Here is a 15,672-nt window from a genome sequence, read left to right on the forward strand (position 1 = left end):
GTGTTCGGGTCTTTTTTCCAGGCCTTCTCGAGGGAGCGACAGAGTTTCTTGGATTTCTTAAGATCATCGTTGAACCAGGGAGCGTTTTTGCGGTCTAGTTTGTTTTGACGTTTTTTCAGAGGTGCTAAGTTGTCGGCGCTGTTGGTTAGCCATTGAGTGAAGTTCATGGCTGCTTGGTTGGGGTTCGAAGAGTGGGCAGGGGGGTTTTGAAGAAGCGAGGAGGAGATCTGGTCGATGGTGATTTTGTTCCAGTTTCTTCGTAGAGTGGGTTGAGGATGGTTGTGGGTTGTGGTCTTTTTGTAGACAAAGTGAACGCAGCTGTGGTCCGTCCATTGGAGAACTGTGGTGTGACTGAAGGAGATATGTTTGCTGGAGGTGAAGATGGGGTCGAGTGTGTGGCCTGCGTGATGAGTGGGGGTGTTAACAAGTTGTTTGAGTCCAAGGTTGGCGAGGTTGTCCAGTAAGGTGGTGGCGTTGCTGTCGTTGCTCTTTTCCAGATGAAAATTGAGGTCTCCCAGTAGAATGTAGTCCTCGGAGGGGAGGGCGTGAGGAGTGATAAATTCAGTGATGTCTTCACTGAATTGTGTACGGGGTCCTGGTGGCCTGTAGAGGAGGGTACCTCTGAGAGTGGTCTTGGGGTCAGTGTGGATCTGGAAGTTAAGGTGTTCGGCGCTAGTGAGGTTGGCGTCTGAGCTGGTTGAGATGCGGATGGAATTCTTATGGGCGATGGCGATGCCTCCTCCTGTTTGCTTGGCGCGGTCTTTACGAATGATCTTGTATCCTTCCGGGATGGCAATGGTGATGTCTGGGGCCGAGGAGGCGTTCATCCATGTTTCTGTTAGGAAGGCGACGTCCGGAGAGATGGTGTCTAGTAAATTCCAAAGGTCGATGGCGTGTCTGTGGACCGAGCGGGTGTTGAGCAGCATGCATTTTAGGTGGTTGGTGTCAGATCTCTGTTTGGTGTTCGTGGATGTGGAGTTGGTCTTGGTGCCGTCAAATTTGCAGGAGTTACATGTGAAGGATCCATGGGTGTGTCCAGGGGCGGCTTGGACGCAGGTGGGGAGGCGGCCGTGATTAAGGGCTAAGAGGGTGGAGGCGTCATATGTAATGCGGGTGGGGTGGGTGGTACGGGGGCCAGGGGGTCTGGGGCTGGGCGAGGGCTTGGCGCGGACGGGCGTAGACGGGCTTACCTTTGGCGCACCTTCGGCGCAACTGGGGCGCGAACGCTGCGCGTGGACGCTGCGTGTAAAAGCATCTGTCAAATATGATAGTGGGGGGGAGGGGCGAGGGAGGAGCAGCCGGGAGGCGGGTGCTGGGCTGGTAGGCGAGGCAAAACAACTACAACAGCAAAAGCACAAAATGGCAGTGATACAAACAGCGCAGGACGAGCTGGGGCACGGCGCTACAATAAATAAATAATTAAACAGTGAAACCAAGTCTGTGGCAAGCTGGGGCACGGCGCTACAATAAATAATTAATTAGACAGTGAAACCAAGTCTGTGGCAAGCTGGGGCACGGCGCTACAATAAATAAATAATTAAGCAGTGAAACCAAGTCTGTGGCAAGCTGGGGCACGGCGCTACAATAAATAAATAATTAAGCAGTGAAACCAAGTCTGTAAAGAGGCGCTGCAGATAGCGGAGCGTGCACAGCAAGGTGAAAACGATACCACCAGAAGCAGGCTGATGTGTAGGGGGTAGCGAGGGGAGCGACCTCTTCGCCGAGGCTCAGGACGGTCACAGCGCTATTTCCAGCTGTGAGGGGATTTAATCTCTGTGGGAGGGAGGAGCAGCCGGGAGGCGGGTGCTGGGCTGGTAGGCGAGGCAAAACAACAACAACAGCAAAAGCACAAAATGGCAGTGATACAAACAGCGCAGGACGAGCTGGGGCACGGCGCTACAATAAATAAATAATTAAACAGTGAAACCAAGTCTGTGGCAAGCTGGGGCACGGCGCTACAATAAATAATTAATTAGACAGTGAAACCAAGTCTGTGGCAAGCTGGGGCACGGCGCTACAATAAATAAATAATTAAGCAGTGAAACCAAGTCTGTGGCAAGCTAGGGCACGGCGCTACAATAAATAAATAATTAAGCAGTGAAACCAAGTCTGTAAAGAGGCGCTGCAGATAGCGGAGCGTGCACAGCAAGGTGAAAATGATACCATCAGAAGCAGGCTGATGTGTAGGGGGTAGCGAGGGGAGCGACCTCTTCGCCGAGGCTCAGGAGGAAGGGCAGTGTGCCTCTGTGACTTTGAGTCTTGGGCGGAGTGGGAAAGCACTAGGTAAGTCACGGCAGGGTTCGCCTCACTATATCCAGTAGTTAGCAGAGCCTGGATAGGATGACCAATGATTTAGCAGGCCTTTGTAGATTATTTTCTATGGATTTGTTAGATGTATTGTCTCATGGTATTATTAGCTGGTCCCAGCGGTGGGTCTCAATTTGGTCCAGGATTTACTTTTCTTGGAGGCACTCGCCGGCCTCATTTGACTCAATATTTGCTGGCGCAGGCACTGGAAATTGCAGTGTACAGGCAGTTAGGCACCGAGGCAGGGATTGGGGCCACTGTGGGCCACTGCCACATATGGGAGGCCACCGGCAGATTGCTTGCGCTCTTGGGTATTAATGGCCACCTTCCACGACCTCCCCACCGCCAGCTTCGCAATGAAGGGCACGCAGCGGGGAGGCGGTCCCAGGAAGATGTCTCCAGATGCGCAGGGCAGGAGGAGGCCAGAAGGAGCACCCACGGGAAGCTCCGCAGGCAACCAATTTGGCTAACTGGTGTTATGAAGACGGAGGGAAGCCACGGATCCTCTAGGGCCAGCTCCCCAACAGCTTACCAGGTACCTTGAGGGAGAAGGAGTTAGTCGTAGTGGCCTCCTCCAGGCCCCGAAGGGATTCCAAGTCGGAGTCTCGGTCAGGTCTCACAGCCGGTCGCAGTCAATTAGATGTCAGGCCCATTTGCAGCAGGCTCCAGTGTGAATCCTCTATGGCCACCATCTCCCCACATGCTCAAGTGCCCAGGTAGGGTCAGACGGATGCCGCAGGCCGTTAGATGCTACTTTGTCGCCGGACTCTGAGCCTGCTTATCAGCCCCCCCTGGGGCAAGCCCAGCCCGCTGCAGCAGTGATGTCCGCCTCGCATAGGGAGCCAGCCGCAGAGTGCCTCCGAGGAGTAGGAGCGGTACACACAGTCTGCTACAGCCGGAACTCCGCCACCGTCTCAGCCCTTCTCAGCAGCCGATGCAGCGTGCACAGTTCTGGGAGTCGGGAACAGGTTCTGCCAGACAACCTAGGGCCCAGGGTCCAGGACGGTGATCACACTGCATCCTAATTCCACCACAATCCGTCGGCGTGCTCTGGCTCGGGTGCGGTCAGGGCTTAAGTCGGTGTCAGTCGCCTCTCGGCATCGCTCTGCAGGGAGGCTACGATGGGCCAAGTTCTTCGCTTCAGAGGCCACAGTTCTGTCTCTGCTTCCAATCTGTCTCCAGGAAGCCCGTTCAGGCAATCCACAGCGCCATGTGGAGTTGTTCTGAATCAAGCGGCATCCGCCTCAATACAGTCAGCCAAACCCACCGCAATCAGCCAGGTCTCTGGGAGTCACAAAGCAGGCCCCACCACCATCTTATGTAGGCTGTCAGCCCGGTGTTTGTGGGGCAGCCTTCTCAACCTCCCAGCGGTGGTACAGCTTGCCAGGATGCCCGCAGTCAGTCTAGAAGGGTATCGCCAGGTACAGAATCGGGTTTATTTGCAGAGATGTATAAGGATGGCTGAGCGGATGATGGATGGGTCCGAAGCACTCTTACAGTGTGACCACCATTTTGATGCTCCAAGCCACGCCCCTCTATAGTTATAATATTAATGGCTAATGTGATCTATAAAATTATCATCCTGTATTAACTATCCTATTAGATTAATTAAAATATTACAGATGCCTGTACACTCGTCTTGGTTGTTAAGAAACGTTTTCTTCTAACATAAAGTTAGACACGCATCAACCTTTTAGGATAAAAGCTCTATAATATGAACACTTTTCAAATAAGTAATTTACCTAATCTACTAAAAAAGTGTTTGGTTTTGCCATAATACGTGTGTCTTGATTATCATATAAGGCAGTTTTTATTGTGGAAACTGTTTCAGTTTATATTGTTTTCATATAATCAACCTCATTTTGACCAAAATAAGAAAGCATAACTAAAGGTCCCTGTAGCCCCTGTAACCCATAGTAAAAAATACCCCATGAAATATTTTCAAAATAGTGGGCCCGATTCACAGAACTAACTCATGACAAAATCCTAAACATACTACTTTTGGTATTCACAGAAGTTAATATTTTGTCTTAAGTTTGTCTTAAGACAGACTTAAGACAGACTTAAGACAAAATCCTAAGTTAAGTCTGTCTTAAGTCTGTCTTAAGACAAACTTAAGACAAAATCCTAACTTCTGTGAATACCAAAAGTAGTAGTTTAGGATTTTGTCTTAAATTAATTCTCTGAATCGGCCCCAAAGTCTTGAACTACCTAGAATGATAATGTCCAATCCTGATAATACTTTTTCAGTGCTAGCTATCTCTACTTAAATCATGTCATGAAGAAGTAACGGAGATAAACCATGGTTCCAAATCTTTACAAGCACTGTCACAGCCATCAATTTCACCTTTCAGTAGTGTATGCAGGAAAGGAGCCAACACAGTGTTTGAGGAATCAATGTCAGGGGTTCGGCCAGTGGTATGGATATAACATACTGTGTCAGGTGGATTTATGAATGATACAAACTTGGTGAAGTTGTTGAAAGAGAAACAAGGTTCCAGTAAGTAGTCTGAATGTAAAGATGTTCCTTTAATTTGACCTTCCTGTGTTTTGGCATGCAGCAGCAAGTGTTAGTCTCATTTGCAAAAAAACGTATACCTTCATTATGAATTGTGATATCCAGTGCTTCATTTGTAAAATAATTGGTGTCAGAGCCCAAAACATTTGCCCAGGCACCAATGTAGAATACCAAGGCAACATGGACTTGATTCCACTTCATTCTTCTTGAATCCCCACCAGTCTCACCCTGCACCTCTATCTCAGTCTATTGTATCCCAGTTTTCTTTCTTTATCACTGTTTTACATCTTTCTCTTCCTCCTTATTCCACCCTTTTGTGTTTTTCTCTTCCATGCACTGGATCAAAGTCTGTTGGGGAAAATTATGTACCCGAAAAATAGGTTCATGTGGACCCCATCTCCAACAACCAGCGCAATTGAAGCACAGGTACTATCCAAACAAGAGTGTTAATTTCAGGAAGCCCACACATAGCCTGTCAGACCAGCTCTTCAGACACTGCCAGGCCTGTTGGATCCTGATCTGGAACCTAATGTTGTGCAAGCGGTTGCAGGGTCCAGTGACATAATATATATATTATTACTAAAAATGTATAATTAAGTTCTTTGGTACTTCTCATGAGATTTTGGTGATGCTGTCTATGTGGCCGTGTACAAAGCAAACACCTTTCCCCAATTCTTGACTCTGATTATAGACAATTTAGCCATATGATGAAAGTTTGCATTTGCATTTGTTTTTTCAAAAAGACATGGGCAATTGATGAGATCCACAAACAGGGTTACATGACCTACATTGCCAAAGCCCTTCTTTCTTAAAGCAGGTAGGTCATGAGGCTGCCTTCTGGATTAAAGTATCTCTTTCTTGTTCTGCTAGGGTTTTTGACACTGCTCTACTTACCTTACTACTGTCGCCCAAGCAGGGGATCCCTTGTCTCCTTTTGAATATATACAATAGATATTCCTCTTGCAACAAATCCTCCCAGACAATGAAAGATTTTAACTCTCTTTTGGAAGATTTGGTCCAGGTTTCCATAAGGTAGTAGCAAGCAATTTTAATTGTATTTTTTTACCATACAACCCACTGCTTGAGTTGAGACAGCAAGAAGATGAATGCTGGGAGAAATATGTTCCATTGATCTTAGGAGATCTAGCCCTTAATTACAATAAAACATCCCGAGCTCCTCCAAACATGAGAAAGGAGTTGTAGCTCCTTGGCTACACTAGGCTTGCAACCAAGAGGAGATCCCAGATGATGAAGCATGCCATTTCGGTGGGGGATGGGATTCCGTCCTGTTAAATGGGACTTCATTAATTTGTTTATTTTCCCTGTTGCTGTGCTGTGTGCACTGTTTGCGCTTTCCACTAGACCTGAAGATTTTGTGTTTTGTCATATGTAGAGTGGCGCTTAGCCCGCGCAGGTCCTTAAACTTCCCCTAGACCCTCCTCTCACTTGGTTTTGTATTATTGATGGGGGATTCCCCATCCCAATAAAAAGAACATCCCTGACATGAGTCTTACTGCCATCCAGATATCTGCTATTGTGCTTACCCACGGCTTAAGAGCATTCAATTGGTGGACTCAGTCAGACCATGAAGCCAATTCAGCATTTAAGAGGGCTGACTATAGTAGCAATATTGATTACATTATTATAGATATAAGGAACTAGCTTGAATGGATGGATATGGAGATTCTAGATTGCATGAGAACGATCATTTTCCCCTTGCACTACAGTTAAAGGGGACTCAGGGGCATATTACCTAGCAATAGCGATAATTATCGCTATTGCTTGGTTAGAGACAAAAATTTACCGCTGAGCTGCGGCGATTTTTATCGCAAATAAACCTTGGTATTACCAAGGTTTATCGCAAATGCGATAAAAATCGGCCGCAATGCATGAATATCGCTGAAAAGTCAGCGATATTCATGCATTACCGAGCTAATGCTCTTAGCCATGTTATCCACCTCCCATTGGATAACATGGCTAAGAACTGCTCAGGGCAGGTGTTAGCTTTTGGAGATATTTGCGCTTAGAGCAAATATCTCCAAAAGTTGGTAATAGGAGATAGCGATGTAAGCGACTGTTTCCAGTCGCTAACATCTTGGCACGCCCACTTTGCATGTCATTAGTGATAAATATCACTGACATGCAAAGTGGGGCCCAAGATGGTCGCTATCTCCTACTAGCTGTCGCTAACTGGTGTTAGCGACAGCTAGGTAATAGGGAGATAATTTTATCTCCGCTTTCTTGGCTTTTAAAGCCAAAAAAGCGGAGATAAACCCCCTTGATAATATGCTCCTCAATTCTCTGCTGGCTATTGTATCGAGCAAAATAACATACTTAATGTAAGATGGGTGGACATTGTCAAGTGTGAGGCCTCAATAAGTGAAATCTATGGCACTTTTTACACTACGTTTTATACTTGTATAGATCATGCTTGTCCCCCAAACATTTATTGATTATTCATGAAGTATTACTTTCCAAACAAAGATTTATTTATGAAAAACGTTGCCTCTTAAAGACATTCTCCCAAGGCAAAACCAGCTCTGATTGGAGCCTAAAGGAATAAAGAGAGATCAGCTATCTTACTAGCCAGACGGAATTATACCAGAGTAATAAAATCTACCAAAACTTGTTGGGAAACCTAAGTATGGGGGAATCTATTGGGAGCCACCAAGGAGAAGAATGCCAGAACATTTTGGCATCTGGTCACCCATAGGGGATGGGAAGATAATGCTCACCCGGAGTGTCATATTGCTACAGGAGTCTGGGGCAAGCATTTAAGGAATTTTCTGAAGAACCCCTGCTGCCAGCAACTGTTGCAAGTGCAGATCCCCGCACAGACCAACATCAATAATGTTAAGGATGTAGGGGCATATTATCAAGAACTGCGTTAAAAATTATCGCCAGTTTGGTGGCAGAAAACTGCAGCTAAAGCGGTGATAATGAGCTTGATAATATGCCCTTGTGAATTCCAATAGAAGTCCATGTTACTGGTGTGAACATGGGCTTTTATTGGAATTCTCAAGGGCATATTATCAAGCCCATTATCGCTGCTTTAGCGGCAGTTGTCTGCCGCTAAACCGGCGATAATTTTAACGCCGTTCTTGATAATATGCCCCATAGGGTTATTTTCGATTGCGCACAAAGTTGGGAAAGCTCCAATTAAAGATGCGATCCCCTCTGACTTGTTTTGCTCTGAAACCCAAATTTGGGCTCCTTACATCAACACTCTGTGAAACACCATTGCAGTGGGAGCCCCTACACCTAAATCTTAAAGAGGAGCTGAAATAGCCATTTTTAAAAAGGGTTTGAGGCAAGACTCAGGCAACTATCATCCCATAAATCTCATTGATAACATAAAAAATTCTATAACAAGCTTTGGGATTGGACGAGATCCAACAAGGTGTTGTCACGTTTACAATTAGGCTTTGTTCCTAATGTAAGTACTGTGGATCAGATATGCTGCTTCCTGACCATACAATGGAAATTTGTAGACTTGGAACAGGGGGCACTCTTTGTTGCATTTGTAGATCTCCGTGCGGCATTTGACCTTGTCCCCAGAGTTAAACTCTGGGAGTTCCATGGCAAAATAGGTGTTCCCGATGGCTTATTACATCTGATAAAAAATGTGTACATCAACAACTTTGCAAGAGTGAGAAGAGGAACCGGGGGGTGGAGGGGAGACCACCCAGGACTTCCCAATGTTATGTTATGTTAAGCGCTCCTATAGAGCGCACGGTTACCGTGGGGTGTCCTGGTGTTAAGCACTGCCTGCTGGGGAACATGAAGATGTATACTACTGGGCGAAAAGTCATGTCTTCAACCCTTTTCTAAAGGAGAGGAGATTCAGGGCATTCCTGAGATGAAAAGGAAGCTCATTCCATGCCCTGGAAGCACATGTGATAAAGGTCCTGCCTCCCCAGTTGACTCTTTTAAATGAGGGGACTAGAACTTGTTTAGCTCCTGTGGAGCATAGCATTCTTCCAGGGACGTACTATTGGCATTTACACCGAAGGAAATCGGGTCCTGCTCTATTGATGGCCTTGAAGACGGTACAAAGTGCCTTAAAGGGTACTATTTGTTTAACTGGGAGCCAATGAAGCTGCCTAAGTTCCTCATTTACGGAGACAAATTTCAGAGTTCCTGACAACAATCTGGCCGCTGCATTTTTGGCAAGTTGGAGCCGATTTATATATTGCTTTTGGGCATTGGGATATAGGCCATTGCAGTCGTCAAGGTGTCACATCATAAGGGCTGTTACCACTGTCTAAAAGCTGTTTTCAGTAAGAATAAACTTAATTTTTCTTATCATTCTTAATGCCAAAAAGCATTCCGAGATCACCATACTTACTGGGTCACCCATGGTGAGTTTGTTGTCTACCAGTACCCCAAGGTTTTTTGCTTTCCTAGTGGTTAAGGGGCAGCATCCAAGGTCTTCCGGCCACCATTCGGGTGTCCACACAAGTGGATTATTTCCAAACTTTATAACCTCAGTCTTGCTAGAGTTTAGTTTTAGATAGTTGGAGGACATCCAGCTCGAGATGGCACCCATACAGTCATAGAAACGTGCCCCTGTTTCCTTTTCCACCCCCTCAGTCAATGACAGTACTATTTGAATGTTGTCAGCATAGGAGGTGAGTTGGAAGCCAAAGGATCAAATGACTCCTGCCAGGGGTGCCACATAGATATTGAAAAGCGTTGGGCTGAGTGACGAGCCCTGTGGCACCCCGCATGGAAGGGAGAATGGTTTTGACTTATTACCGTCCAGATCCTCTGTTTGTAATCTGTCTGATAAGAATGATTGCAGGAGTTTCCATGCTCGACCTTCTATTCCTATGTTGGACAGCCGGTCCATCAACACTTCATGATGGACCGTGTCGAAGGCCGCTGACAGATCCAACAGGATTAGTATAGCATTGCCACCCTTATCCAAGACCTCTTTATTTTCCTCTGTGGATTTAATTAGAGCCAGCTCTGTGCTGTGATCTGCTCTAAACCCATACTGGGATGAGTCAAGGGAGTTATTAACCTGAAGAAATGCACTGAGTTGGGTGTTCATGGCCTTTTCCCAAATTTTGGCAGGGAATGGAAACTGAAATTGGCCTATGTTTCTTCAACGAAGGAAGAACAGATGCCTTCTTCCACTTTTTGGGAAATATGCCTGAACTGAATATAGCATTCAGCAGGGTTGTAAGTGCAATTCCGGTAACTTCTGGAATATGTTTGATAACCCGCACTGGGCAGGGATCATGGGGCTCCTGAGCGAATAGAATTCAGAAGTTTAATCATTTCTGGTATCCCCAGGGGAGTAAACTGTTTACAGATGGTAATGCTGTGTTTATACATTTCCTTGTAAGCACATGCATACCTTTTCCCCCAAGCCCATTCTAATTGTTTATAAGCCAATTTTTGAGCTCTAATTTTTTCAGAGTACCAGGGTGCTGAGGGTTGAGCCCGTTTGGGGGTCCACTTTTTTCCCGGGGCTAAATAGTTGCAAGTTGTGCCTAGCCATTGAGTGTAGGCTGATGTGGCCTCCTCCACTCCCAGAGGGAGAGGACACATTGAGCACCTTAGAGTATCTCCGAATTTCATAATGTCCACTCTTCCCCAGGCCCTTGTTGCAGTCTCCTGGGTTGGCTTTAACCCCACCCACACTCATAACAAGCTCAGCTCGTCACGAGCCATGTTCCTGTGTGCTCATGATGAGCTGAGCTCGTCACAGCCGTTAGAACGCTCGCACGTGGGGCTAATTCCCCCGCTGTGCTGAACGTTCTATTAAAACGGGTGTGGCCGTGACGAGCTCAGCTCGTCATGAGCACATGAGAAATGTGGCTCATGACGAGCTCAGCTCGTCATGAGCACCAGGGCGCTGTGCGCGCCGCCCCCCAGCACAGCGGGGAAATCAGCCCCGCAGTGAAGGGGTTAAACTGGCTAAATGGCCCCCATGACTCTTCAATTCAAATTGAATGGCGCAGTGATCAGACCATGGAAGAGGGAAAACTGAAGTGCAAACTAAGTTTGTGTTATTAGAATATAACCCATCCAAGGTATGCCCTCTTTCATGGGTCGGGACCTTCACCATCTGCTTGAGATCTCCAGCCCACATAATTTGCTCCAGTCGAGAGGTATCTGGATCCAAAGGGGCCTCCAGGTAGAAGTTAAAATCTACCAGCACCGTGTAAGAGTCTAAGCATAGCCCTTCCTCAAGCAAGGTGCATAATATGTCCAGAAATCTTCTTTTAGGGTCAGGTGGATGGTAAAGCAGTATACCTTTAAAGGTACTGTATTGTGCCGTATGAATACTGAATGTTAAAGCCTCACAGGAAGTATTGGAGGCAGTATGGAAAATAGGTTCCACCGAATCATGGTAGATAACTGCCAGCCCTCCCCTTTTTTGTGTGGCCTATCCAGTGTGAAGCAATGAAAACCTGGAGAAGTTGCCTTCAATAAGACGTGGGCTCGGCAGGGTTGTGTCCTTGATCCTACCCTATACCTACTGCTTATCAATGAATGTATTACTTTATTGCAGGATTGAGTGAGTGATCCACCTAAAATTGTAGGGTCAAAAGTTCCAAGTCTATTCTTTTCAGACGACATGCTCCTTCTGTCCGAAACACCATTAGTATTAAACAACCTACTGGGAAAGTTTAACCAATTTTGTCAAGAATATAGCCTAGAAATAAATAAGTTCAAAACCAAATATATTGAATTTAGCCATAGGAAGGATATTAGAGGAAATATGGCTCTAGACGAAATTAAATTAGGAAGAGTCCCAGATTTTGTATATTTAGGGGTTAGTCTATGAGACTCAAACAGTTGCTCCACACAAATAGCAAAAACTGTCATGACACTAAATTATAGAGTCGGATATACTGTGAATTTTGCAACTAAAGCTTCTCTACATATCCTATCCCAACTGCCAAATTAATAGGGCACAAGCATGTGGTGCTGCGCTTTATGGAGCAGATCTGTGGGGTTATTGTAACCTTGATTTCTTAGACAAAGGAGAAATTATTTTTCTCATATCCCTACTGAGGCTTCCCAGGGGCACGTCTTTACTTCCATTAAGGTACAATCTCAATGTCAGACAGATATCTGATACAGCGCACCTCTAGGACTACTTTCTTGGGTTAGGCTATGGACCTCTGAGCACCTTGTTCATACAGAGAGTGCTTGAAAGAAATATTCGCCCATTGATTAGGTCTCAAATCCCCGTGGGTGCTTCTTGTTAAGACTTTGCTGATTAAGCTTGGCCTGTCTGAGTACTGGTTTCATCCATCTGCAATAACCAGTAGCGCCCGAGGCTATGTCAAATCCCATTACTGTGACAAAGCTTTGGGTTTAAAAATCTCTGCAGCCTCCATGGGCAGGCTCATCGATACATAATTATCTTTTAAATGTGACCCTTTCTCTGAAGATTTCATGAATTATGTGAATGTTCCATCTAAGTAGTCTCTCTTTATTAAATTCAGGATGGGGATTTTACCTACTGCCTCTTTTACTTCCTCTTGGAAGATCTCAACCAAGTCTTCTTTTAAACTCTGCCCCGTGGGATGTCAGGTGGAAGAGAATGATGAGCATATTTTGTTTTTTTGCAGTGCCTTTGTTAAGCAGTGCCTACTGGATCATCCCTTTATGACGACTATATGAGATTACCAATAGGAGTAATGCTCTGCGCATATTATAGACAGACACAAGGACCAGAATTGTTTATTTGGTTATAAACTATCTAAATTGTATTAGGCACATTATATCAAAGATCGTGGGATTAAATAATGATTAGTGATTTGACTTACACTATGTTTTCTATCATAATGTATTCTCTATTTTAACTTATGGAATTGACATGCTTGCATCTTATGTATTTTATTCAGTAATGGAGTATTTATGTGTTGTGAAGTTCCTATGTATTTAATGCACTTCTATGTTTTTAACAATCAAAAAACATTTTGGATGATGATGATGATATGCCTAATGATTTTGAATGTATCGCAGAAGTCAAACAGAATCAAAGAGCATGGTTAACTTGGTTGCATGGTGTGACTAGTTGTGCTGTAGTGTCCATTTGAGTATTTTTGGTTGTTTTACTGGGGTTGAACCCAAAACAGAATTCATAACATTTTTTCCACAAACCAGTCCCTTATTGCTATTTAGTGTATTTTTGTAATGAAAACACTGGCGGCTTTGATGTATATTGAGAGCTGCCATATGAGCCTAGTTTCAAGCATTCTTTTCCACAATCCATACGCTCGAGGTAGGTCTCTAGTTTGCCATAATCGGAGTCCGTGGCGTGCCTCAGTTATTAGAGGACATCAGCTAAAGAGACAGTTTAATTGATGAATGGGGAGACAAAGGGTGCCATTGCTGGAATACTCATATTGGGAAAGTAGGTTTTGCAAATATTTTAAGGAGATTCATTTTTCACATTATACGACTTGTGGGATTTAAATGAGGGGATTCAATTTAAGATCATTTGTGAGGGGACCAATGAGGATTATTATAGTATGGAGATCCCATCATCTCCTAAAAGATTCTATAGAGTCCTTAAGACAAGTTTTTCAGTTTTGGCAAGGTGGGACCGAAAGTGAAGCTGCTAAGAATGACCTATTTGTATTTGCAGTAATGAATATGGTATTACTTTCTATCAAGGGAAATTTCATGTTCTTCTCTTGCTGTATTAGTGTTTTGCAGTGGCACTTCAGTTGTCACGTGTGAACTGTTGGTTGGCCATTTTGCTCATTTGGGGACATATGTAGGTAGCCGTTTGCGATTCGCAAATGCCGAAATTCGGCGAATTTCGGCGTTTGCGAATCGCAAATGGCGTTTTGATATGTAGGTGTATATTAGCAAAATAAGGAATTGCAAAAATTGCGATTCCTTATTTTGCTCAAGCATTTAAGGAATCACAATTTTGCGATTCCTTAAATGCTATATAAGAGTCAATTAAAAAATGCAATTCAGGCTTAAGGAATCGCAAAATACCACCTACTCCAAGTAGATGGTATTTTGCAATTTCCTTTAAAAATGCATTTTTTTTTAAAATTCAAAGTGCCATGTGGTGCTCAGACAAGCCCTTAGGGCATGTCTCTGCGCCACATGTACTTACAGGCACATTCCAGGGGTGCAACAGGTGTCCTTTGGACACCCTGGCACCCTTGGAATTGCAATTGTCAAATTGTGATTTTCTCATAGAAAATCGCAATTTGAGAATTTATCCCCCTTCATTCCTATGGACCTCTTGGCCCATAGGAATGAATGGGACACTCATTTCTTAATTGCGATTCGCAATTTGCTAATTGCAATTAAGGAATATTAGATCATCACAAAAAAATTGCGAATTATTACCTACATTCCATTCTGCGATTCTCAAATAGCGATTCCTTAAAAATCGCTATTTCAGAATCGCAAAATGGAGATTACCTAAATATGCCCCTTGAACCCTTTACATTTAAATTAGGTTATGTGCTCAAGGGCTCACTGTCTACATAACATATACACGACAAATATTTGTTTTCATCTTTCTTAAGCCAATCAACTCAAATGTCAATGGTGGTAGCTCCCAAGTTCCTAAGAAAACAGTAGGCTAATGCTTGTTTTTGAAGCCATACTTAGGAAATAGAAGGTGTGTGGAGATGTGTATGGACAAGGTTTGGTAAATCTTTTAAAACTGGTACAAAGATGAATGACCCAGAAGAGGGAAGGCACCAGATTTTTAAATCGTCCACTTCAGGATTGTATGCCTATACATCAAAAGTTCCGTATTTAAGAGGTGATTAAGTAATAAGATTGCTTGCACTCTATGGGTTACGTAATTGTGTAAAATAAGAAAACTGAATATCACGTACAGTGGTTCACCTCTAATCTATGGTATTTTCCATTAACTGTAGGCTCCTCCCACATATGATGCCCTGATGCAGATGGAGTACTTGGAGATGGCAATTAACGAGAGCCTCAGAATGTACCCTCCTGGAGGACGACTTGAAAGAGTCTGTAAGAAGACTGTGGAAGTGAATGGTGTGACAATCCCAGAAGGAGTGGTGGTATTGATCCCGGTATATCCGCTGCACCGGGATCCCGACTATTGGCCAGAACCAGACAAGTTCAATCCAGACAGGTATCATACACATATGAAGGGTGCAAGAAGGGCAGACAGAGTGGTAGCAAGGAAGTACATTAATATTATGGCCAATTATCAATAATTGAAGTTAGGGAAGAAATAAAGGCAAAGAGGATGAGAAATCGGTATAAGTTAAGATTGAAAGAGTTTTACGTAACTTTTTTTAGCACAGTTAGATTAAACCAAAATTGCTGTCTTTTACAGCACACATTACAGATCTAAATTGAGTTTTAACTGAGCACAAAACTTATATGTTAGAAAACATGGTGAGACTTTGTGTTTTACAACTTCAGTTAACTTTAATCACTCAATTAGTTACACTGTTCCTCTCCTGGCTTAATTCAGTTTGTGTAGGCAATTTTCTGTAATTTTCACAATGTGTGTTAAATCTAAGCCAAATGAACTGAATATAATTGGCTTAGAAAATGTGGTAAATTAAGTGAGACTACAGCGACATCATAGTTCAATCCTAAAAGTTCTCCAGAAGACTGCGATCTATGATGGTCACTGCAGGTCCATTTTTTAGACTTCAGTTCTAACGATGTCTCGGATTTATTTTTCCACTTTGTGACATGGAACTTACTGTGCTGTCTACAAGGGGAAAAACAAGTGTTGGTTAACCTGGAGATGACAACAACACCGCTGTTATATATGGCTCCTTAGAGCCAGAAAAAAGCCTACTAAACAGTGCGTAGTTAAATCCTCGCATCTTCTAAGGATGTACTCAAGAATA

The 15,672-nt window shown here is 44.2% G+C and overlaps 1 protein-coding gene across 1 annotated transcript in view; it reads left to right on the forward strand.

Annotated features, from left to right (window-relative positions):
- LOC147684823 (cytochrome P450 3A21-like) overlaps window positions 1-15,672 on the forward strand; it is a 247,971-nt gene that overhangs the window by 198,501 nt on the left and 33,798 nt on the right. The window contains exon 11 of the mRNA XM_086940696.1: window positions 14,710-14,936. Coding sequence (XP_086796822.1) covers window positions 14,710-14,936 — 227 coding nt within the window. The remainder of the gene's footprint in view (window positions 1-14,709; window positions 14,937-15,672) is intronic.

This window comes from Lissotriton vulgaris, chromosome 10 (genome assembly GCF_964263255.1).
Source record: "Lissotriton vulgaris chromosome 10, aLisVul1.2, whole genome shotgun sequence".
Classification (NCBI taxonomy): Eukaryota; Metazoa; Chordata; class Amphibia; order Caudata; family Salamandridae; genus Lissotriton; species Lissotriton vulgaris.